The sequence below is a fragment of the Leptodactylus fuscus genome, chromosome 8 (genome assembly GCF_031893055.1).
Source record: "Leptodactylus fuscus isolate aLepFus1 chromosome 8, aLepFus1.hap2, whole genome shotgun sequence".
NCBI lineage: Eukaryota > Metazoa > Chordata > Amphibia > Anura > Leptodactylidae > Leptodactylus > Leptodactylus fuscus.
In genome coordinates this window covers 42,253,062-42,278,544 of record NC_134272.1, presented here as the reverse complement: position 1 = coordinate 42,278,544, position 25,483 = coordinate 42,253,062, and the positions used below count along the sequence as shown (strand labels likewise).

Below are 25,483 nucleotides of genomic sequence, written 5' to 3'. Positions count from 1 at the left end.
CAAAATAATGCTTCTTATAATGTCCCCTTCCAGGTTACTCCCATATTTTCATGGCACCCCTAAACACATGGCAGACACACAAGATGGACTGCCCCGGTGGAAGGGGACTTTAAACATCATCCAAATGCCACCCCTATCATTGTGCCACATTGGGGTCTGTAAGAGGTTTTTTGTGTCAGAAGCCACCATGACTAGAGAAGGAATGAGCAGCTGCCATCTTGGACCTTCTCCATCTACGACGTCTCCAAACTGCTAAGCATCAGGGTGCTGCACAGGGGACACAGGACAGGTAACGAAATTAAAAACTTTAATATTGTAACTAGGGACCACTGTATATTTGATAACATTTTTGAATGATGCTTTTAAATGTTATTTTACATAAAAAGTTTTTCAGAGGCCTCTAATGTAGGAAGAAAAAAAACCACGAGAATCTGATTCTTACCGACCAAATTTGTCCTTCCTACACAAGTCTGCCTCAAGGTTCTGTAAAAGTTTAATGCAGTCTGTATTTCTGTAAAAGAAATGAAATCTCATTTAAAATAAAGGTTAAAGAATTTAAATACACTTTTTAAATAAAGAAATGCGGAATTTCAGCAGTTAATGCAGAGTGAGTAGCACAGAAACCAAGAACTCTAGGCTTGTGATAACACAGGCTCAGAAGCTAAGTCCTCATCATCATCATCATCATCATCATTTTGTATAAGGTATATTGCAGATACAAAAAGGCCTGGTGGCGCACACCCTTGGACACAGTGGTAGATGTAGACTTTTATTTGTTAGAATAACGCGTTTCAGGGCTATACCCCTTCGTCAGATCCACAAATTGCTGGCGGTCTAACTTTTAAATGTACTCCTTATGCAACAATGTGTGGAGAGTAACATGCACAGACCTCTACAAAATAAGCTACCGTTACTAAATTGAGTTGCTAAAATATTCATCACTATATTTTATTGATTTTCATATTATTAAACACACTTTGTCAGATAAGTGACTGAACAAACTTATAGCACATTCACAACTTTCTCACACTGGTCCATAAATTAAGTGAATTTTTGTTTATAAGGCTAACAGCTTTGTAAGGAAAATTACCATTGGAAGAAAAAAAAAATGGAAAAAATACAAATACTTTCCAGAAGAGCAGCTATCATGTTTATTCATGCTTATATATACTATAACCCTGCTCACCCTCCTGCAGCTGCAGCATGAAGGCACGTTCTTCCAAAATTATCTGGAGCGTTTATTTCAAAACCTGAAAAGGCAATTATTTTATTGGAATATAAATTATTTTTTTATCAATTTATCATGAAACTTTTGTAAAACAGAAAGGAAGTCAGAAAGCATACCAGTACTTAAATTTCAATTGGCAGATTTATCAGGTAGATCAGGTTATATCAGTACAATTATATAAGAATATGTGCAAACTAGACTTGAAACTAGACTAGCATATTTACTGTGTATTTCAGATGTCAGCTTATTGCTATTAAATTGAACATATACCTATGTACTTTGCAGGATCCATTCTGAAAAAAATGCATAAAAATTGCTCTGACTTTTTCTATAAAACTCTGCACAAAGTTACCCTGGATGGAAATATAGCATTTTTCTTGCATTTTTTTGTGGCAGATTACGCTGCAGGTTTTTTTTAGCCAAATCCAGGAGAAGATTTAGCATTTACCATTTTTATATTTCCTATTCCTTTTGTATCTACTGTTAGATTTTGTTGGAAAAAAAATAAATTAAAAATAGCAACTAAAACTCGGGGGGGGGATTATTCTCTACACCATTTATGAGGCGTGAAAAAAATTGCAAACCTTGTAGAAAGTGGAGCTTTTACAGCACCAGATTGACCATCTTTTATTCCCGTTTTCTGGCATAAATGATGCCTGAAGTCTATGGCAGCTACGAGCTGGTATAGATTTCAGTGTAGGCATAGTAGCACACCATAGATGAGCAAAAACCAACAGATTTTGTACAGAGAAAACATTGGTGATTCTTCCTGGAGATATTCAGTATCTTGTGTATAGTTATTGCACTGAAAAGTCAATTCATTATGATTGTAATTTAGAACATGCTCAGTAAAAGTTACAATTTGTACAAGTTTCCATGAGAAGCATTACAGCATCAAGTATGTCTACTACTATCTGATTCAGAAAATATATTTACTCCTAATTTTTAGACAAATTGTGGAATATATTTGTGTGGAGCTTTGCCATGGTTGTCATGCAGTGTGTAAAGGAGGCCATGCAAATTAGATAAAGGTCCACTAATTATGGGGTCTCAACTGTTGCAGAAAAGAAGGATCGGATATGTTGGAATTTAAAATACTCAATTCTATCTTCTGAAAAGAGCTAAGACACCATCAGGTTTCTGGCAGTAACATGTTCCTTTTTTCCTATTAAGAAAATATACACACTTGAAAGTCCCCTCAATTTTGTTAAATTATGGTCAACTGTTGGAATAGGTTCAGGTAGAAAAAAAAGAGGAAAGTGTATCTTCACAGTTGGTTGGTCTGTCCTATCCCAGTGTCGACCCTTCAATAAATAATGCATGTGAAGTGGAACTGTATTTCTGGTGTGAAACAAATTGCCTACAGAATGCTAACACTTTATATTGATCATATGCTATACAGTAGTTTATTGGCCTGATCTGGAACAAGTGCAAAAAGTTGCCAACAAAGTCATTGCAAAGACCAAAATGTTTCCTTTGCCAAATTGTAAAATTGTAGGGCAATCTCTTCTCAAGGCTTCACCAAAATCTCTTCTAAGAGAAGGTTAGAAGATCCAAATACCTTCTTAGACAAATAAAGTTTGAAAGGCTAATATTGAAGAGCTGCACCCTTCCCTGTAAATGTAGAATGCTATCTGCTACCTTTATTCCGTCCATATAAACCTTGTGACTGTGAGATTCATTACATTAACATCATAATGTTTTATGAGAATATGGATCTTTTTAGGGTACATAATCTTGCTTTTTATTTTTGTAGACAATGGAGAATAGTTTATTTTGAGATTAGAGAGTCCAGAAGGCATTTTGATACAGAGATAGATGATATGAGTGGTACCTCTTTGTATCCCCTGTAGCCTATGTCTTGGGTCCTCTCAATATCAAATTTAGTAGTTGCCATTTTGAGGCACCCGCTCTATGCCTGAAAACTTTACAAAAATATATAAACCAACAATATGACTTATAATATTGTTATTATACCTGATGATAACAGCCTCCTACAGCACTCTGAATGTGCATACAAAACCGCCAAGTGCAATGGGAACATACCATGGATACCACCTCTGAATTTCAGAAAATATAAGTGTTAGTTGCAAAAGTTACAGTGACTGCTTCCAAAATATCTTTACAGTAACACTTACATGGTTGTTTTTGCTCCATATGACAAAAAAGTACTTATTAAAAGGTCATGGCCATATTTTGCAGCCATATGCAATGAAGTGTTTCCATCTTTATCAAAACCATTAATATCAGCACCTTCAATTAAAGAAATAAAAACGAGAATGAGACCTATGTTTAGTGTACACACTGGGAAAATTCACAATCTTAAGAATGTACATCTGGCCAGCATCATGGTTGTGAGCGCATACAGTACTACAGGCAGAAAGCTTGACCACTATGTGTGGAGAGCACAATGATCTGATTTTGATGTGACTATTGCTGTAGATTTGCCTCACTTTGCTCCCAACAACATATAGGGTTTATCTGAAACAGGAAGATCAGGTTTTCAAAGAAAGAATTTGCAGCAGTTTATTTCATTTATTGCAAAAATACGGTAGTTCTATTGCAGGCTACTCTATGTAGCCTGCAATAAAACTACCATATTTTTGCACATATTTAGAAAGTATAAAATGACAGGCCAGAGAGCCTTCACAAGGCTCCTGGCTGTCATAGAAATGGGATGTAGGCCCTGGAACTTTCTCCAGGTGCCTGCGATCCCCAGGAAAATGGCGCTGCCAGTAAAATGGTGCCTCAGTCAGCTTTGACCAAGGCGCCAGAGGGGATAATGCCCACGATTGATGCGGGCACTGATCGCAGGCATTAGCGATGGGTGTCTACTGTATAAAACAGCAGTCACCCAGTGGCTATGGCAGCCGCCGGGCTCCAGAGCTCCACCATCTTTACACACCCAGCATCCGCCGTTCTAGTACAACGGATGTCAGGAAGGGGTTAAAACACAACAAATTGATTAAGCACACTAGTCAAAAGTTTATTATAATAGGCCTTATGGATATAAAATATTGTAAGAAGAACTATTAGTGTTACCTATAGTAAAATCTGCCTTCTATGGGCAACAATAATGCTTAGGCTGGGGCCCCATGTTGTGAAAGCGCCATGATTTGGCTTCAAAAACTGCAGCGTTTTATATTTCCATGCAAAGAGGAGGGATTCTAGTTCATCCCATTCACACATTGCAGAAAAATATATGCAGTAGAAATGCTGCAATTCCAAAAACGTAACATTTGTGTAAATTGCAGCATGTCAATTGTATCTACGGAAAAGCTGTTGTCTGTATAGGTATAATAGGGACAGAAAGTCCACAGGGGAAAACTCCATGGACTTTATGCGAAAACCTTCCAGAAAAAACTCAATACATTTCCGTCGCAGTCTTTTCCGCAGCATTTTTCAGCTGCAGCTCACTATTTGTGACACCTTAACCTTAATGCCTAACCTTTTACACATTTAATTATGATCATCCTACTAATCTTACTAATATTATAAATGTGAAAGTTTGTGTATTTGGAAGTTTGTGTGTTTGTTCCTCAATCATGCAAAAACTGCAGAATGAATTTGAATGAAATTTGGCACATAGATATTTTGTCACCTTGAATAAAAATATAGGCTACTTTTTATCCTGGTAAATGACATGACTTCACGACTGTTATGAATTTATGTTCATATACTATATTATACTGCTTTTGCAGCAGCTTATCTCAGATTCTGATAAAGCTAGGTCTGTTATCTCTCTATGTAAACACTCAGCTAACCCTCAGTCTATTATGTACATGCATTTGCATATTAGCTGATCTGCTCCAGGTAACATGCTGGCACACTGGATGGGAAAACATCTTTAAGCCAAATTGGCAGTTTGCTAATTTTAAACATGCCGGGAAAAATAAAAATCTAATTTGTCGCAAACAACGAGAGCTATGAAGGTAGCCAGAAGTCAACAGAGTTCTCCTCAAGCAGAGCTGAGGGGGATCATCAACGCCAATAACACGCTCATTATTTGGCGTCCCAACAAGCTGCTGAGATGCCGGAACAATTACAGGCACAGCGTGAGGATCAAGTTCAGCAGCAGGCCAGCTTGAGAGCTGCCGAAATGCCGGAGCAGGCACTATCGATGGCAGCAATTTGCTGAATATAGGTGGATCAGCAACACCAACAACACGCAGATGAAGTCGCGGGCAGAGGCTAATGTTGCATATTTGACAATATCTTTGTCCATAAAACAATGCAATTTATAACTATATTAAACTGTAATAACCATAGTATTTGCACTAGTAAGTAATGATTGTTACCATTTTGTATAAGAACTTGTGATCTTGTAAATCTTCCGTATGTTGCAGTCATATGTAGTGGAGTTTTCCCGCCAATACTCTGGTATAAAGATATATTTGTTACTATCAGAATCAATTACTATTCAAAATCAATTACAATTTTATATGTAAATTGTTGTGCCTGGTAATAAAGTGCAGTGAAATTGAAATGACTAGGGCTACCCGGGGCTGAGTTACAGTATGAGACACTAGGATAATAATATTCATGATATGACAGGCACTGCACTGAGGGAACTATACATTAATGGAGTTTTGCCACAAATTAAGCTATCCCCTATTCTATGGATAGTAGATAACTTGCAGATCATGTCCAATAATGTAATAGAAGAGCAGCTTTTACTTTACAGGACAGATTAGAAAATGAAAGCTGTGTTGTTACCGTTTGCTTAGGGCAACTTAGACAATTTTCCTTTTCACCATTTTAATAAATTTGCCCCAAAGTGTCTTGCACTGCAGACTCTGAACCCGCATCATGTCGATTACTGTTGTAAGCTCGCCCATGGCTTTCATACTTTGCAAATTGAAATTTAGGCCAGTAACCATGAGTCATGACTGAAATCTACAGCGGATACCAGCTGATTTCAGCCACTGTTTTGCATGGTTGGGTCTGCTGCAGGACGTCCGCTACAGTCATCCCACAGCAAATCCATCCCATGTGTCCCCAGGCCTAAACTGTCAATACATATACTTACACCTCCTCTGTATACTGATTTATAGATTACATTTTTAATTGTAATTATATTAAAAACTACCAACCTGGATGTTTACACCGGCCCCGTTCCTAATTAACAGTTCAAAACACATTGAACCATGTTTCGAAACAGCTGCAAAATGTAGAGGAGTAAAACCTTTGTGATTCTTCTGGTTTACACCAGCTCCATGGTCAATCAGTTCTTTCACTACTTGATATTGACCATTCAGGCAGGCAATATGCAGAGCAGTATTACCATACAGGTTTCCTTCATCTATCTAAAACAACAAAGATAAAACAGTGATAATGATTATAGTAATGCAACACCAATCATTGTTAATACTGCACCAACAAAACAAACCATGAATTCCCACCTCCAAATAGGATAACCTTGATAAGATCCTGGATCGACTTCTCATCTCTAAAAATCAAATTTGTAATAAGATTAATTATAACCCTCAGTGTCAATTGTTGTTAATGGCATCCAGCCCTTTTTCAAATTGTGCCATGATAGTAGTAGAAAATACGACTTCTTGGGGTTGGGCAGTTCATCGTTTGTCTACTAACTGCAAAGATCCCTTTCCTATGTAGATTTAGAAACTTCCTTTCCTTCACCAATAAAAATTGTCCCTTGGTGCGCTGTACACTTCTTGGACAGAATAAATCATGTGCCAGTACTTTGCATTGACCCCACCACATGCCAGGGAGAAGGAGATTTCGATTGCACCAGTCAGGTAGCTGAAGGTGGACAATGATAGACCTATTTGTGTTTGTTTATTACTTCTTTGTAAATTGTTCCAAGTTTTTTCCAAGTTTCAGAATCCAGTTAAGAAACCTCCAACACAGTTGTCATTTCTGTGTCGATAACTTGCATATCACATTCAGACTTAGGATGAATAAATTAAAATAAAGCCCCCCCAAATACCCATCGGTGCGCCATTTCTACTCTATCCTTCATCTGATAAACCTTATTGTTCTTGTGTGATCAGTTCAACTATGCTAAATATCAAATCTATCTTTTGTACAGACATGTGGGAAATTAGGAAATTCTTGCAATGTCAGGAGAATGTTATGTAAGTCTTTTATAAGGGTGGATTCACACGGAGTAACTTGCCGCGTGACCTGGCACATATACGCCGTGTGAGATTTTGAGCGCCGTATACGCTCCCATTGATTTCAATGGGAGCCTGGATCGTATACGCCGCGTTATTTTGCGGCCGCAAAATAATGCGGCATATACGAGACTAACTCCCATTGAAATCAATGGGAGCGTATACGGCGCTCAAAATCTCACACGGCGTATATGTGCCAGGTCACGCAGCACGTTACTCCATGTGAATGCGCCCTAAGGGGAACAAGGTGGGCTTTACAATTTACAAGTCCAGGATAGTTACAAGTAGTATTTTCATGTAAATGTGACTCCGAAGAGAGACGAGGAGGAAACATTAATTTTGGGCATCAATATCTACCCACTGTCAGAAAGGCGGGCCTTATAGCCTAGTGTCAACGCCTCCCTCCACCCCACAGTAAAAGTGATATGGCTGGGGTCGTTCCTCACATCCCAGCTGTGATCCATGATGCTAGGATGTAAGGCCCGCCTTTCTGACAGTGGGTAGATGTCAGTGTCGAAATTAACAGCACCGCTATCTCCAGCACCAGGGCGCATCCATTCACTTAAAGGGGCTCTATCAGCAAAATCATGCTGATAGAGCCCCACATATGTGTGAATAACCTTTAAAAAGGCTATTCAGGCACCGTAAATGTTACATTAAATCCCGGTCCCATTTTTAAATAAGAGTATTAAAACATATATGCAAAACTTAACTATCGTGCACCATGGGCGGGGATAAACGATGCGACGTCAGCTTCGGGCACGCCTACCTCTTCTGTCTTCTTGGAGCGATGCCCTCTGGTTCCGTGTCTTCCGGCTTCTTCTCTTTAAATCCCGCGCCTGCATAGTAGCGCTTCCCTCCGAAGCGCTACTGCGCAGGCTCACTCGAGAACTGCCATTAAGTAAAATAGCGAGTGAGCCTGCACAGTAGCGCTTCGGAGGGAAGCGCTACTATGCAGGCGCGGGATTTAAAGAGAAGAAGACAGAAGACACGGAACCAGAGGGCGTCGCTCCAAGAAGACAGAAGAGGCAGGTGTGCCCGAAGCTGACGTCGCACCGTGCATCCCCGCCCATGGTGCACGATAGGTAAGTTTTGCATATATGTTTTAATACTTTTATTTAAAAACGGGACCGGGGGTTAATATAACATTTACAGTGCCTGAATAGCCTTTTTAAAGGCTATTCACGCATATGTGGGGCTCTATTAGCATAATTTTGCTGATAGAGCCCCTTTAAAAAGGCCAGATTTGAACAAGTCATTATTGCAATTGTCACCAGGGTCATGTGACACAATGGATTACAGGGTATTGGTCTAAAAGTGCTAATGTTACTGGTGTATAATACAATATGGCTATGTCCTCTTTAGTAATAGCCTGAATTATAGACAACAGTAAAAGTAATCTGTGACCATGAAACCTGAGCATGTGAATAATAGGAAAACTCTCTTCCTTGTGGGTGTAATGCCCCAATCTGTCTTTCAGGTGACAAACCTGTAGAAAGTCCAAAAATAACGTTGGGTGGGATCTTGCACTAAATGTTAAAATTGCCATTGGAAATTATTGGATACGATTTAGTCTTCACTCTGTGTACTGGGTTATAGCACAAGCTGACAAGCTGGTTGTTGTTGTGCTGCAATACAACCAGATTGTGATACTGATGGTAATTTGTATATAAACCTCTCCTAAGCTGTACAATTTTTACATACATTGATCAAATTTGACAGAAAGCGGTTACCTTATACTACATGTATGATACCTTAACCTCTTTAAGACCAAGCCTTAAAGGGGTTGTCCCATCACAAGGATCCTATCTATACTGCTTGTTAATGTGGATGTAAGACTTTTCCTAAATACATTGCTTCAGCAAAACTGCTTTGTTTGGCCACTATCTTACTTTATTCAATTCTTTGTGGCCACAGCCCTGACTTATCTGCTCATGAGTCAAGTGATGTATCTGCTGCTCTCAGGGGGAGGGAGGAGGGGCTAAGTGCAGGGAGCCAGCCTGTGTATCTAGCTATTCCTGTGTCTACACCACATGACCTAGCTCCCTGCTCTCAGATAGGGGAGAGGAGCTGCTTTAATTTCTTCTGTTCTCCCAGTTATCAGGCTAGCTAATTCAATTGTGTTCATTATGGCAGAGGCAGGCAGTCTCTGTATGTAACACAGAATGGAGTTGCTCCTGTCTGTACTTCATAGTCCAATATAGGTGGGCGGGGCTACACACGAATTTGGGGGCAGAGCTAAACAGCAGGTTGCATGTGAAACCCCGTCCACCAAATGATGCAAGAAACCAGGAAGAAAGAAGATTTTACAGCAGTAAAGACTGATGAGTATGTGAGGTGGGAATACCCCTTTAAAGTACCTAAATGACCAGCCCTCATTTTTCAAATCTGGCATGTGTTACTTTATGTGGTCATAACTTTGAGATGCATTAACTTATCATGGTGATTCTGAGATTGTTTTCTTGTGACACATTGTACTTCGTGTCAGTGGTACATTTTGGTCGATATGTTTTGTCTTTTATTATGAAAAAAATAGGAAATCTGGTGAAAATTTTGAAAAAAATGCAGTTTTCAAACTTTGAAATTGCATGCCTTTCATGTAGAATGTCATACTACCCAAACTACTTCATAAATGTAATTTACCATAACTCTGCTTTATATTGGCATCAAACTTTAATTGCCCTTTCATTTTTTTCAGATGTTATAAGGCTTACAAGTCAAGCAGTAATTTTTCAATTTTTTAAGAATATTTCCAACACACATTTTTCAAGGGACCAGATCAGTTCTGAAGGGGTCTTGAAAGGCCTCTCTAATAGAAACCCCCATAAATCACCCCATTCTAAAAACTTCATAACTGCATTTAGGAAGTTTCTTAACCCTTTCAGCATTTCACGGCAATTAAAAGAAAATAGAGGTCAAATTTACAATTTCAATTTTTTTTCACCAATATATTCATTTAGCCCTAGAATTTACACATTCACAATGGGTTAAAGAAGAAAACGCATTCTACATTCTATTAAACAATTTCTCCCAAGCATGAAACTATCCCATGTGAGAATGTTAAATGATATATGGGCACACTGTAGGGTCCAGAACAGAAGGAGCGCAATTGGGATTTTGGAGGGCAGACTTTGCTGGAATCTGTTTCAGGCACCATGTCGCATTGGCAGAGCCCCTGAAGTGCCAGAACAGTGGAAACCCACTCGCGCAGCTTATATATTCCCTTCCTGTCGCAGCCAGTTGTATTTTAATAATTTGTCGATTTTGGGTTTTTTTGTCTTCACATTGCTAGATGCTAGATTTTCTTTATTTTTCTGGTGACATGGCCATATAAGGGCTTGTTGTTTGCCGGATAAGATGCATTTTGTAATAACACCATTTTTGGGTGTCTACAACTTACTGAATACATTTTATTAACTTTTTTTTTGCTGGATGTAAAAAAACAAAATCAATTTTGGCACTGCGTTTTACCTTTTAAATTTTTCACCATGCAGTGTACAGTATAAGGAACATGTTATCTTTATTCTGCGGATCGGTACGGTTACAGCGTGCAGCGTACAGTATAAGTAACATGTGACCTTTATTCTGTGGGTCGGTACGGTTACGGCGATACCTCATTTATATTATTTTTTTATGCAACACTAATTCTGCAGAACAAAAAACACATTTGGGGACATAAAGCAATGTTTTTTGTATCGCCATTTTCTGAGAGGCGTAACATTTTTATTTTTCGATTGATAGTATTGGTTGAGGACTTATTTTTTGTGGGACAACCTGTGCTTTTTCTTGGTACTATTGTGGGGTACATATGACTTTCTGATAACTTTTTAAAGCATATTTTCTTAGGTGAGATGGCGAAAAATCATTACTTCCGGCGGGTTTTTTCCAATTTTTTTTTCCGACATTCACCGTGTACATTAAATATTGTTTCCGTTTAATTGTACAGATTGTTACAGACGCAGCAATACCAAATATGCAATATTTTTATTAATTTTTAGTTTGTTTTTTTATAATTAATTTTCTGTAGAAAAAAGGGAATTTTGGGGGCTTTATAACTTTATTCATTTTTTCAAACACTTTATTTTTCACTTTTTTTTTCACTTTTTTTATATGTCCCTTTTAGGACACTTGATTCAGCAATGATTTCATTGCTGAATCAATGTTACAGGCTGGAGACACACACTGCACGTGTCTCCAGTCTGTAACAGGAAGTCAAGCGATGTAGACGCATCGCTTGACTTCCTTAGTACCCGGCAGGATCAACCAGGTAACGGGGGCACAGGCAGCCTGGGGTCACTGGTCAGACCCCAGGCTGCATGTTTTACATATTGGTACCCCCCGATCTTGCCGCGGGGGGTGCCGATAACATCGCGGAACCGTTTCAGTTCCGTGATCATGTTTGATCATGGAATTGAAGGGGTTAAACTCCTATCGGAGACCAGCTCCAATTGGAGAATATAGAGCATGGTGTTAGCTATATGTTATGCTGAGAATACCAAAACTTTTAATGTTTTCTATTTAACTATCAAATTCAGTAAATGTTGTCAAATATGATGTATATTAACAATTAAAGTTTTTACTTACTTCATCACTGAAATTAAGAAGATGCTTAACAATGTGGATGTGCCCATTTGCTGAGGCAGCATGAAGTGGTGTGTAACCCTTCTTATCTTTACAGGTAACTTCAGCTCCACAGTTTATCAATAATGTCACAACTTCAAGATGACCTGTATGAAGAGGCAGAAAATCATTGTGTGCTGTACAGTATTATCTGCTCTTGTTTGTGCAGTAACACACAGAGTCCAAAGAACTTCTTTGACTATAATGGGGTCTGTTGGGTGTCCATCATTATAAAATTGAAAATGGTGGAGGAAAAAGTTCTCTGTGTAAGACTGCTGCAGATGTGAACGAATCCTTAGGGGCATTCACAGGATGTAACGCGGCACTGATTCTTGCACGATAATTCGAGTAAGAATCAGCGCTGCAAAACAGAATCCCATTGAGTTCAATGGGTTCCGTTTAACGCGCATAACACATTGAAATCAATGGGTTAAAAAGCCTCCCATTAATTTCAATGTGTTACGCGCGTTAAACGGAACCCATTGAACTCAATGGCATTCTGTTTTGCAGCACTGATTCTTACACGAGTTATCGTGCAAGAATCAGTGCTGTGTTACATCGTGTGAATGCCCCCTAAAGTTTCTAAACAGATTTAACTAAAGGCATAAATGAGATTGGGTCTTAATAGCTTTTTCAGTATATAATTAAAAAGTCATGCACCTTTGTTTGCTGGACAAATTTGCAGCTAAAATGTGCATGGAGTGTGATGTCAGCATGGCAAAGGTCTTTACTATATAACAACACATCCATAGGTATATTCTTGAATACAGGAGGGTCTGGTTGTGACTATGAACAGGCCTGTACATGGGGTCTTTTAGGAGGGTTTGTACTACAATTATGTCTGTGTGCACACAGTGACTTTTGTATTTTCTGACTTTTATTAATTTTTTTCCCCTTCATATTAGGTCTCATTGTCTTGTTGCTTAGGTTACACTTTTAATATTTCAGGCAGCCTAGATATATTTTTTTGCCAACCTATCTAGATGGTATTTACTCTAAAGGCAATAGTGTAAAGATGGACGTCACACAGTGGCGTAACAAGGAATGGCGGGGCCCCGTGGCGAACTTTTGACATGTTCCCCCCCCCCCCCCCGACCATTTGCAAGAATGTCTTACCTGTGTATGCTGCCCAATGTAGAGCTCGTCTGTCCTTTTTGTCAAATGCATTTATATTTGCTCCTGTCACGATCAGCAAGTTAACCATCTGCAAAAGTTAAGTCTTTATGGTCAATATGGTTTTTCATATTACTGTTTTTTTGCTTGGTTTTACACCCTACATTGCCAATAGTATATAGCCTATAATCTATTCTAGAGCAGATCATTACTAATGGGTAAGAGAAAAATATGTCTTGAAACACAAAAACTTCTTGTTAAGCGTTTGGGGTATGTAAGAGGGTTGAAATGCAATGCAGATTGTCCAAGATTCCCTCTAGTTCCCTGTAACCTTGCTAATAATTACAGTTGGGTCTGTTACTTTATAATGTTACAAAAGTTATGTTTTGATGTTTTCCCAACTGTGGGTTTTTGAGGTTTTTCTTTTATTTCTCACTTCTCAATCCAGGAAGAATTACAGGTTTCAGCAAGGAGACCAGGGAAGGTGAGAAATAAAAGAAAAACCCATACTCACCTGTCCCTGATGTTCCGATCTGCCCCACTGCAGTCTAGTCCCTTGACACCACAAGCTTGTTCTGGTGGAAGTCCTCGTTACACGATAGTCCTCACTCACATACATCAGCTGTGACATCCTGGTTCCTTTCCTTAGGCCATTGAGGCCAACCACTTGCAGTGAGGACTTTCTTTCTATCTAGAATTCCAATCTATGCCATCAGCCAGCCTAAATTTTGAGCTATGATAGTATATTTTCAAAAGTAAGAAACAGTATAAGATCTGCAAAGTCTTGTTAATTGTATATCAAGTTCAGAAATTAAATCCAATAATTATTACTTATCTATATCCCTAATTCTGCAGATTTAGGCTAAGGCCCCATGTAGAGAGCTGCAGCAAAAAAACAGTGCGGGAAAAAAAACGGCAGGAAGACATTTCGATTTTCCTGCAGCGCTTTTTACAGAGAGTCTATAGTTTTTCTCTGCAGACTTTCTGCTTCAAATACGTGAAGGTTTTAGAAATCGCAGCATTTCCACTGTGTGTATTTTTCTGTAATGTGCGGATGACATTCGCTTACAGAGACTGTAAAACTCTATATTTTTTTTGCCACAGTGTTGTCACCACGGCCAAACTGCAGCATTTATGCCACATATGCCCAAAGCAGATATGGTTCTCTTCTTGGCACTGTTCAACGAGCTTGCCCAGAAATACCGTAACTTATTATATACTACTGACAAAATATGTCATATAAGGCAACAATGTATACATATATTCCTGAATAATGCAATTCATTTGAAACATATGGCATGTTCATCTGCACATATAATATCCATGTGATTTAAATGAAGTTAAATCTGCTAAGAAACAAAGAATGAAACTTTACAAACCAAAACAAAAAATATGCCCATACCTCCAAATGACCGCATATTGCTGCATGATGTAAGGCTGTGTGACCTCCTCTGTCAGAAACATTAACACTGCTCAGCATTGGAATTATTAATTCTGCACACTTAACCGATTTATTTGCCGCAGCTACATGGAGAGGTGTTTGCCACTTTTTATCTCTAGCGTTGACATCGGCAGAGTGTTTTATCAATATTTGCACAGCTTCCTGGGAAAAGCAGAATTCACAAATACCACATTAGAAATTAAAGTAGCAATTCATTTATAAATGGAAAGTATGGGTCAGATTTGTTATTCTTTTGTACATTAATTTTCTGGAGTATAAGGTCTAAAAAGTTGCTAATTTTTGTACAAATCTGTTTTTTTTTCTGTGGTACCCTCGCTATTTGCCAAAAAAGGGGGCATGGTGATGGCATGCAGGAAAAGAAACCATCAGCCCCCCCTAGATGTTTTATCATTTATGCCATAAATCTATATCACTATGAGCTGGTGTAGGTTTTCCTGCAGGTCCATAGGCCAGGGAAGAAGGCACCCACCTTATCATATACGAAGTAGGTCATTGATACTGTCAGACTCCATAAATCTCCCCCAATATTTTTATTTCATTTTTGAAATGTTAACTCATAGAGGAAATAACTGTATGCACTGATAATATTGAATTCAATAACTGCTCCATATTTTCAGATTTCTTAGTATAAATGTTTTCATTATTAGCTTACCTTATTTTTTATGTTACTGATTTTGTAATATATAAAGTATGTTTCAGTAGTAATGCTAAATATTTAACATTTTGATATTTTTTGAAAATTACCAGGACTTGACAGTCATAAAACCTGTTCTACATTGACTCCTGCAAAATGAAACTAGGTGCTGGGAGCCACTGGGTCCATGATTCCTCTTACCATCTTACAAAACTACAAAATGTAGCAGTGGGCCAGATGGAAGTCACCAGGTTTAGAGCCCTAAACTCCAGCAGCATAAGGAGTGCTACTGATTTAGGGGTCCCTGGTGACCGGTTCTGTTTAAGATTATACATTGAATAAACCGCCCATATTACGATCTGTCATTGGGCAAAATCTCCTTTTTAGCTAACTACTAAGCTTTTCTGACTGTGTTCATAGATTGCTCTTTTCTTGTAACATTCCTGATTCATTTGGAAGTAGGAACTGGGAATGCCCCACATGACAGTACTGTGTGTAGCGCTATACTGTGAGGGGGCATTCTTGGCATCATGGCTGGGTGGTAAGCACTACACACAGTACTGTCAGGAGGGGCGGTCCCAGCTAGACTGTCAGGAACATTCTTCTGACAGTAAAGAGGTATCGGTAAATGCACCTATATCTCTTATCCCAGGGCACAGAAAGGAAAAGCCAACAGTGCGCTGAATTCATCACACTTTTGGCTTTCTAGTGGCATATAAAACCGCATGTGCCCAAGGACATGAAAGGTCGTCTTTTAGTCCCACTTGAACCTGCAATCATCTGATTACTTGCTCATTATTACACACTGCAATAAAGAAAACGTATGTTGGTGCAGATAGGTATCTTAGAAAGAAGTGGTGGGATTAATTTAATAAAGTACTTGATCAATTCCCAGACTTGAAGGAGGGTGATACCCAATGCACTGAATGCAGTTCTGGGACTGACCACAGAAACACTGATTAATTACAGTCTATTTCTCATCACTGGACTCATTAGTAGCAAAACATCACAGGAAACACCCCCTGCTCCTCATTATTTTTATTTATTTTTTTTAAATAAAGGTCTGTTAGTGCTAGTAATGGGCTAGTATACCTTTAGCAGGATTTTACAGTGATTTCTAGGTGTCTCTGGTTACTGCTAGCGTCCTATGTTTTTGTTTACATGGTGTTATCTTCCTGCCATGCAGCTTCCTGTGTAGCTGCTACACTAACTCCCTCTCACTCAACTTTCCCCTCCTCTCTCACTCCTAATCTCCTCCTCCCTTTCTCTCTTTAGAATAGCAAACCCGCCCATTACTAGTTCCTCCCACCCTTCCCAGTCTCTCTTCAGAATAGTGATCCCGCCCACTACTAGCCCCTCCCGTCCTCCCCCCATCTCCCTAGCTAACCTATTCCGCCCACTACCAAAAGACAGGAAGACGGGGAGGAGCCGTCTTGGACACAGGATGGCTTGGTAAGTGCTGTAGATGGATTGTCCCTGGATTATCACGCTGAGCTAGGGACTCTACTGTCAGTATGGGCATTCCTCACAGAGTGTCAGAAACGCCCTTCTGACACTGAAGAGCTACGGTAAGGGCACAGATAGCTTTTCACCAAGGGCACATAACGAGAAAGCCGATACTTCACTGAATTCAGCACACTGTTAGCTTTCTAGTGGTATATAAAACTGTAGGTGCCTGAGGACATGAAAGGTCCTCTTTAAACATGTTTAAAGATAATGGTTAATGGATTAGGCAGTGTACTAAACACTGTATTAGGGTGCATTCACACTACGGAACGCTAGCGTGTATCACAGCCGTACACGCCGGCGCTACAGCAGGGCTGCCGAACACTTCCCATTCATTTCTATGGGAGCCGGCATGCGAGCGCTCCCCATAGAAATGAATGGACTGCTTTTTTCCATTCATTTCTATGGGGAGCGCTCGCATGCCGGCTCCCATAGAAATGAATGGGAAGTGTTCGGCAGCCCTGCTGTAGTGCCGGCGTGTACGGCTGTGATACACGCTGGCGTTCCGTAGTGTGAATGCACCCTTAGGTTGTATAATTCATAATAAGATGAAAAGATGTATACTGACCTCACTTCCTGATGCAACTGCCCGATGAAGTGGTGTCAGCCACATGTTGTCTTTAGCATTAACTCGTGCACCTGTATAAATACATCTTTACATTACTATTACGTTACTATAATGTACAAATACAAACAAAATTTCAAAGCAAAATATTGCATAATGATTACAATCAACAAAATTAATAAGTTCATTATGTAATTGTTACAAGGGTGGTGGCATACAGCGTTCTAAACACGAAATGGTACCATGCAATTTGCTGGATGTGGCTACAGCTAACTCATTTTAGCTGTGTATCATTACTGCTCATGCTGGTAATTAATCTAAATCCTTTGATCAAAATCCTATTCCAAAAACTAGTTCCAATAACCAGTGATATTTTTACTTTCATGAAGCTAGGAGAGGTGATCTTAGCATTATAGTTATCTATGCAGCTAGAAGTCTGCCTCCCAGTGGCATACTGTTCTATAGTAGTTACACTGGAAAAAAAAAAGTTTTTTAAAAAGTGTAGAAAATAAATAATGAAAAGTTGAATTATAAAAAACTTTCCTATTTCAAAAACAATGTACACAAGAAATTAAGCTTACATACTAGGCATTGTCATGTGTGTATAAGTCCAAAAATTATCATTATTAATTGTAAAGATGAACTATAAATAAATATATATATATATATATATATATATATATATATATTTATTTATTTATTTATAAGAAGTAGCAGCAGTAAAATGAAAGATAATTGTCTGAAGGAGAATTGATGAGTATGTACATGTATGTGAATGTCCTTAAGACCTGTTTTTCTCAAGGCATGGCATTTTACATGTGGAGGTTATTAGATTACATATGGGGCACTGGCGGTGCCATTATACTGAGAGTGAGGGCACTGAGGGTGCCATAATACTATACGGTATTATGACACTGATGGGGCCTTCAAATAATTAATGAAACCTCAAAAAAATCCTTATTTTATTAACATTTATAAGTGATCACCATTTTGGTGTACTCGGTTGGGACATTTTCTTATCAGTGGGTACTTCCCACAGGTTTTGACCTTTTATCTTGTTTTTCTGCTTCTTCTTTTGATATATGGGGACCTAAACAATGGGGCAGGCTATGGAAGGATTCAAAAATGGTGGGGATTTATAATAAAAATAAGTACATGCAGTTGTGCTGTGTGTGCAGGATGACTTTGTGTGTATCAGGGAGGGTTCACATCTGCGCCCGGTCTCCGCTTTGTGGGTTTACATCTTCTGCCAACAGGAGACAGAAACCCAGCAGTCAGTGTCTGCCCGTGAGTGTCTTCTGGTCTTCATGGCGAAACCGTTTTTTTTTAACCATACACAACTGTACTGCATGTCTTACTTTGTGTCCTGTTAAAAAAAACCAGTTTTGCCGCAGAGAGGCAGAAGATGCTCACGGGCGGTCACTTTGCAAACCCATTCAAGTGAATGGGTTTGAAAACTGACTGCTGGTTTTCGTCTCCTGTCCAGTTTCTCGGGCAGAAGACAGAAACCTGAAAGCGGAGATGGGACGCAGAACCCGCCCTCAGTTCACATCTGCGCCCAGTCTCTGTTCTGCAGGTTTCCATTTCCTGCACAAAACAGAGGCAGGAGAGGGAAACCTGCAGGACTCTTTCAAACCCATTCATTTAAATGGGTTTGAAAGATGTCCGGCTGTGAGCGGTGGTGAGTGTTTTATGCTCTCCGCCGCGAAACCGTTTTTTTTTTAAACTGAACACAGAGTCGGGAATGCAGTACTCTGTGTCCGATTTAAAAAATCCGGTTTCGTGGCGGAGAGCATAAAACGCTCACCACCGGCTCACGGCTGGGCCCGATCTGACAGGTTTCTGTCTTCTGCAAGCCAGGAGTGGATTGAGTAGAAGTATAAGAACTTCCTAGACCTTTCCCATTCCTTTTGTAGCAATTATTGGCTTTGGCTCAAAAATTGCAGCAAAGTCTGTAACAAAAAAGCTGTGTTTGGGGCCTCAGCCTTTAACCGGTTAAGGACCGCCGTACGTAAAATTACGGCCTGCGGTCCAGGTACCTAAAGACCGGACTATTGTAAAAATACGTCCTGTCTTTAGGTACCTATTTCGCGGGGGGATGGGTGTGGGGAGGACGGGGGTTAGGTGTTACTAACACCTAACCCCTTCCTCAATAACGTCCAGTCGGAACTGAGTCCGACTGGACGTTTTAACCCTTTCGATCGCGCCGTGAAACATCACGGCGCGATCGAAAGGCATCCGCCGACAATTAAATCAGATCGGCACCCCCCGCGGCGAGATCGGAGGGTGCCGATAGCAGTAAAAGGTAGTCTGGGGTCTGGCCAGTGACCCCAGACTGCCCGAAGCCCCCACATACCTGGTGATCCTGCCAGGACCTTCTGATGTCAGGCTGTGCGTCTACACAGCCTGACATCCTGCTACGGAATGCCATGTGGGACACCTGCAGGCTGTGTCTCACATGGCATTCTATATCAGCAAAGTATTGCTGATTGAAGTGTCCTAAATGGACACATGAAAAAGTAAAAAAAAATGTAAAAAAAATAAAATGAAGTGTATGAAAAAAATTAATAAAGTTATAAAGCCCAAAAATCCCTTTTTCTCAATAGAAAATGAATTATATAAAAAAAGAACTAAAAAGTAATAAAAACAATGCATATTTGGTATTGTCGCGTCCGTAACAATCTGTACAATAAAACTGAAATAATATTTAATGTACACGGCGAACGCCGGAAAAAAAAAACGGAAAAAACTCGCCGGAAGTAATGATTTTTCGCCATCTCACCATACAAAATATGCTATAAAAAGTGATCAAAAAGTCATATGCATCCGACAACAGTACCAATAAAAAGCGCAGGTTGTCCCGCAAAAAATAAGCCCTCAACCAACTCTGTCAACCGAAAAATAAAAATGTTACGCCTCTTAGAAGATGCGATGCAAAAAACATTGATTTATGTCCCCAAATGTGTTTTTCCTCTGCAGAACTAGTAACACATAAAAAAATACTATAAATGAGGTATCGCCGTAACCGTACCGACCCGCAGAATAAAGGGAACATGCTACTTATACTGTACGCTGCATGGCGCAAAATTAAAAAAGTAAAACTCAATGCCAGGATTGATTTTTTTTTTTTAAATCCAGCAAAAAAGGGTTAATAAAATGTATTCAATAAGATGTAGACACCCAAAAATGGTGTCATTACGAAATGCATCTCATCCCGCAAAGAATAAGCCCTTATATGGCCGCGTCACCAGAAACATAAAGAAAATATAGCATCTCACAATGTGAAGACAAAAACCCTCAAAAATTGCCAAATTATTAGAACACAACTGGGTGCGTCATGTAGGGAATAGAGATGAGCGAACACTAAAATGTTCGAGGTTCGAAATTCGATTCGAACAGCCGCTCAATGTTCGTGTGTTCGAACGGGTTTCGAACCCCATTATAGTCTATGGGGAACAGATACTCGTTAAGGGGGAAACCCAAATCCGTGTCTGGAGGGTCACCAAGTCCACTATGACACCCCAGGAAATGATGCCAACACCTCTGGAATGACACTGGGACAGCAGGGGAAGCATGTCTGGGGGCATCTAACACACCAAAGACCCTCTATTACCCCAACATCACAGCCTAACAACTACACACTTTACACACTCAATACCACCTCTCTGACAGTAGGAAAACACCTTGAAACATGTGTATTTGGCACTTGCAGTGAGGAGAGCTTGTCACCAGCAGTGAATTTGGCCCTTGTAGTAAGTTGAGGTTGGCACCAACATTTGTTTTGAAAATCAGGGTGGATTGAGCCTCTAACCAGCAGAGTTTGGGCAAATTCATGGTGGAGGGAGCCTCTAAAAACCCCAGTTTGGACCAATTCATGGTGGAGGGAGACTCTAAAAACCCCAGTTTGGACCAATTCATGGTGGAGGGAGACTCTAAAAACCCCAGTTTGGACCAATTCATGGTGGAGGGAGCCTCTAAAAACCCCAGTTTGGACCAATTCATGGTGGAGGGAGCCTCTAACCAGCCCAGTTTGGACCAATTAATGGTGGAGGGAGCCTCTAAACAGCCAAGTTTTGGGAAATTCATGGTGGAGGGAGCCTCTAACCAGCCCAGTTTGGACCAATTCATGGTGGAGGGAGCCTCTAAACAGCCCAGTTTGGGCAAATTCATGGTGGAGGGAGCCTCTAACCAGCCCAGTTTGGACCAATTAATGGTGGAGGGAGCCTCTAACCAGCCCAGTTTGGACCAATTAATGGTGGAGGGAGCCTCTAACCACCCCAGTTTGGGCAAATTCATGGTGGAGGGAGCCTCTAACCAGCCCAGTTTGGACCAATTAATGGTGGAGGGAGCCTCTAAACAGCCCAGTTTGGGCAAATTCATGGTGGAGGGAGCCTCTAAACAGCCAAGTTTGGACCAATTAATGGTGGAGGGAGCCTCTAAACAGCCCAGTTTGGGCAAATTCATGGTGGAGGGAGCCTCTAAAAAACCCAGTTTGGACCAATTCATGGTGGAGGGAGCCTCTAATTAGCCCAGTTTGGACCAATTAATTGTGGAGGGAGCCTCTAACCAGCCCAGTTTGGACCAATTAATGGTGGAGGGAGCCTCTAAAAAACCCAGTTTGGACCAATTCATGGTGGAGGGAGCCTCTAATTAGCCCAGTTTGGACCAATTAATTGTGGAGGGAGCCTCTAACCAGCCCAGTTTGGACCAATTAATGGTGGAGGGAGCCTCTAACCACCCCAGTTTGGGCAAATTCATGGTGGAGGGAGCCTCTAACCAGCCCAGTTTGGACCAATTAATGGTGGAGGGAGCCTCTAACCAGCCCAGTTTGGACCAATTAATGGTGGAGGGAGCCTCTAACCACCCCAGTTTGGACCAATTCATGGTGGAGGGAGCCTCTAACCAGCCCAGTTTGGACCAATTCATGGTGGAGGGAGCCTCTAAACAGCCCAGTTTGGGCAAATTCATGGTGGAGGGAGCCTCTAAAAAACCCAGTTTGGACCAATTCATTGTGGAGGGAGCCTCTAATTAGCCCAGTTTGGACCAATTAATTGTGGAGGGAGCCTCTAACCAGCCCAGTTTGGACCAATTAATGGTGGAGGGAGCCTCTAACCACCCCAGTTTGGGCAAATTCATGGTGGAGGGAGCCTCTAACCAGCCCAGTTTGGACCAATTAATGGTGGAGGGAGCCTCTAACCAGCCCAGTTTGGACCAATTAATGGTGGAGGGAGCCTCTAACCACCCCAGTTTGGACCAATTCATGGTGGAGGGAGCCTCTAACCACCCCAGTTTGGACCAATTCATGGTGGAGGGAGCCTCTAAACAGCCCAGTTTGGGCAAATTCATGGTGGAGGGAGCCTCTAACCAGCCCAGTTTGGACCAATTAATGGTGGAGGGAGCCTCTAAACAGCCCAGTTTGGGCAAATTCATGGTGGAGGGAGCCTCTAACCAGCCCAGTTTGGACCAATTAATGGTGGAGGGAGCCTCTAACCACCCCAGTTTGGACCAATTCATGGTGGAGGGAGCCTCTAACCACCCCAGTTTGGACCAATTCATGGTGGAGGGAGCCTCTAAACAGCCCAGTTTGGGCAAATTCATGGTGGAGGGAGCCTCTAACCAGCCCAGTTTGGACCAATTAATGGTGGAGGGAGCCTCTAAACAGCCCAGTTTGGGCAAATTCATGGTGGAGGGAGCCTCTAACCAGCCCAGTTTGGACCAATTAATGGTGGAGGGAGCCTCTAAACAGCCAAGTTTTGGGAAATTCATGGTGGAGGGAGCCTCTAACCAGCCCAGTTTGGACCAATTAATGGTGGAGGGAGCCTCTAACCACCCCAGTTTGGGCAAATTCATGGTGGAGGGAGCCTCTAACCAGCCCAGTTTGGACCAATTAATGGTGGAGGGAGCCTCTAAACAGCCCAGTTTGGGCAAATTCATGGTGGAGGGAGCCTCTAAACAGCCAAGTTTTGGGAAATTCATGGTGGAGGGAGCCTCTAACCAGCCCAGTTTGGACCAATTCATGGTGGAGGGAGCCTCTAAACAGCCCAGTTTGGGCAAATTCATGGTGGAGGGAGCCTCTAAAAAACCCAGTTTGGACCAATTCATGGTGGAGGGAGCCTCTAAACAGCCCAGTTTGGGCAAATTCATGGTGGAGGGAGCCTCTAACCAGCAGAGTTGGGGGAAATCAGGGTGGAGGGAGCCTAGTATTAGCAGAATTGTGCAACGCTTATGGTGGATGAGTATGAGGATGCGGAGGAATTGGAGAGGTTGAGTACAGACATGGAGTTTCATGTTGGGGTGCTTTACACAGGTGGGCACAAAAATGACGGCTCTACCCAGTGGTGGTTCATTTTTATCAAAGTGAGCCGGTCGGCACTCTCAGCTGACAGACGGGTGCGCTTGTCAGTGATGATGCCACCGGCTGCACTGAACACCCTCTCAGATAGGACGCTGGCGGCAGGACAGGACAGCACCTCCAAGGCATATAGGGCAAGTTCAAGCCACAGGTCCAACTTCGACACCCAATACGTGTAGGGCGCAGAGGGGTCGGAGAGGACAGGGCTGTGGTCGGAAAGGTATTCCCGCAACATGCGCCTATACTTCTCACGCCTGGTGACACTAGGACCCTCCGTGGCGGCACTTTGGCGAGGGGGTGCCATCAAGGTGTCCCAGACCTTAGACAGTGTGCCCCTCGTTTGTGTGGACCGGTGAGAACTTGGTTGCCTACTGGAGGAACTGCCCTCCCTGCCGCCAACGTCACATGCTGGAAACATCTCCATCATATTCTGCACCAATTGCCTGTGGCAAGCATTGATGCGATTGGCCCTCCCCTCTACCGGAATAAAAGACGAGATGTTGTTTTTATACCGGGGGTCAAGGATAGCAAAGATCCAGTACTGGTTGTCCTCCATGATTTTGACAATACGCTTGTCGGTTGTAAAGCACCCCAACATGAACTCAGCCATGTCTGCCACAGTGTTAGTTGGCATGACTCCTCTGGCCCCACCGGAAAGTTCAATCTCCATTTCCTCCTCATCCTCCATGTCTACCCATCCGCGCTGCAACAATGGGACGATTCGAAGTTGCCCGGAAGCCTCCTGTATCACCATCACATCATCGGACAACTCTTCTTCCTCCTCCTCCTCCTCCTCCTCCTCCATTAAACGCAGTGAAGCGGACAGATGTGTGGACCTACTCTCCAGCTGTGACGGATCGGATGCTATCCCTAACTCCTCTGTGTGATCTGAGTTATCCCTGATGTCAATCAGGGATTCTCTCAGAACACACAAGAGCGGGATTGTAAGGCTCACCATCGCATCCTCAGAGCTCACCCTCCTTGTGGACTCCTCAAAGACCCGTAGGATGTCACAAAGGTCTCTCATCCATGGCCACTCATGGATGTGAAACTGAGGCAGCTGACTTTGTGGCACCCTAGGGTTTTGTAGCTGGTATTCCATCAAAGGTCTCTGCTGCTCAACCACTCTATTCAACATCTGAAACGTTGAGTTCCAGCGTGTGGGGACGTCGCACAAAAGCCGGTGTTGTGGCACATGCAGGCGTTGCTGGAGAGATTTTAAGCTAGCAGCGGCTACTGTCGACTTGCGAAAGTGGGCGCACATGCGCCGCACTTTCACCAGTAGCTCTGGAACATTGGGGTAGCTCTTTAGGAAACGTTGCACCACTAGGTTGAAGACGTGGGCCAGGCATGGAACATGTTGGAGTCCGGCAAGCTCCAGAGCTGCTACCAGGTTCCGGCCGTTATCACAAACGACCATGCCTGGGCCCAGGTGCAGCGGCTCAAACCATATTGCCGTCTCATCGAGGAGGGCATCCCTCACCTCGGAGGCAGTGTGCTGTCTGTCCCCCAAGCTGATCAGCTTCAGCACAGCCTGCTGACGTCTACCAACGCCAGTGCTGCAACGTTTCCAACTCGTAGCTGGGGTCAATCTAACAGCGGAGGAGGAGGCGGTGGCGGAGGAGGAGGCGGTGGCGGAGGAGGAGGCGGTAGAGGAGGAGGAGGAGGAGGGGGGTGTTCTTCTCGTGTCCCTGCCAGGAATGTTAGGCGGGGAGACGAGGTACACCGGGCCAGTTTGGGAAGCAGTCCCAGCCTCAACTACATTCACCCAGTGTGCCGTCAGTGAAATGTAGCGTCCCTGTCCGCATGCACTTGTCCACGCGTCGGTGGTCAAGTGGACCTTTGTGCAAAGCGCGGAACTAA

At 41.9% G+C, this 25,483-nt stretch overlaps 2 protein-coding genes across 2 annotated transcripts in view; one reads left to right on the top strand and one right to left on the bottom strand.

Annotated features, from left to right (window-relative positions):
• ANKRD44 (ankyrin repeat domain 44) overlaps positions 1-25,483 on the bottom strand; it is a 62,574-nt gene that overhangs the window by 6,529 nt on the left and 30,562 nt on the right. Inside the window, exons 4-13 of the mRNA XM_075285153.1 lie at positions 17,272-17,342; positions 14,504-14,704; positions 13,105-13,192; positions 11,953-12,095; positions 6,322-6,534; positions 5,527-5,605; positions 3,367-3,481; positions 3,206-3,288; positions 1,187-1,250; positions 443-511 (exon numbers count right to left, since the gene is read on the bottom strand). Coding sequence (XP_075141254.1) covers positions 443-511; positions 1,187-1,250; positions 3,206-3,288; positions 3,367-3,481; positions 5,527-5,605; positions 6,322-6,534; positions 11,953-12,095; positions 13,105-13,192; positions 14,504-14,704; positions 17,272-17,342 — 1,126 coding nt within the window. The remainder of the gene's footprint in view (positions 1-442; positions 512-1,186; positions 1,251-3,205; positions 3,289-3,366; positions 3,482-5,526; positions 5,606-6,321; positions 6,535-11,952; positions 12,096-13,104; positions 13,193-14,503; positions 14,705-17,271; positions 17,343-25,483) is intronic.
• LOC142217007 (actin-related protein 2/3 complex subunit 1A-A) overlaps positions 10,373-25,483 on the top strand; it is a 248,285-nt gene continuing 233,174 nt past the window's right edge. The window contains exon 1 of the mRNA XM_075285161.1: positions 10,373-10,386. The gene's annotated coding sequence lies outside the window, so the exon portion shown is untranslated. The remainder of the gene's footprint in view (positions 10,387-25,483) is intronic.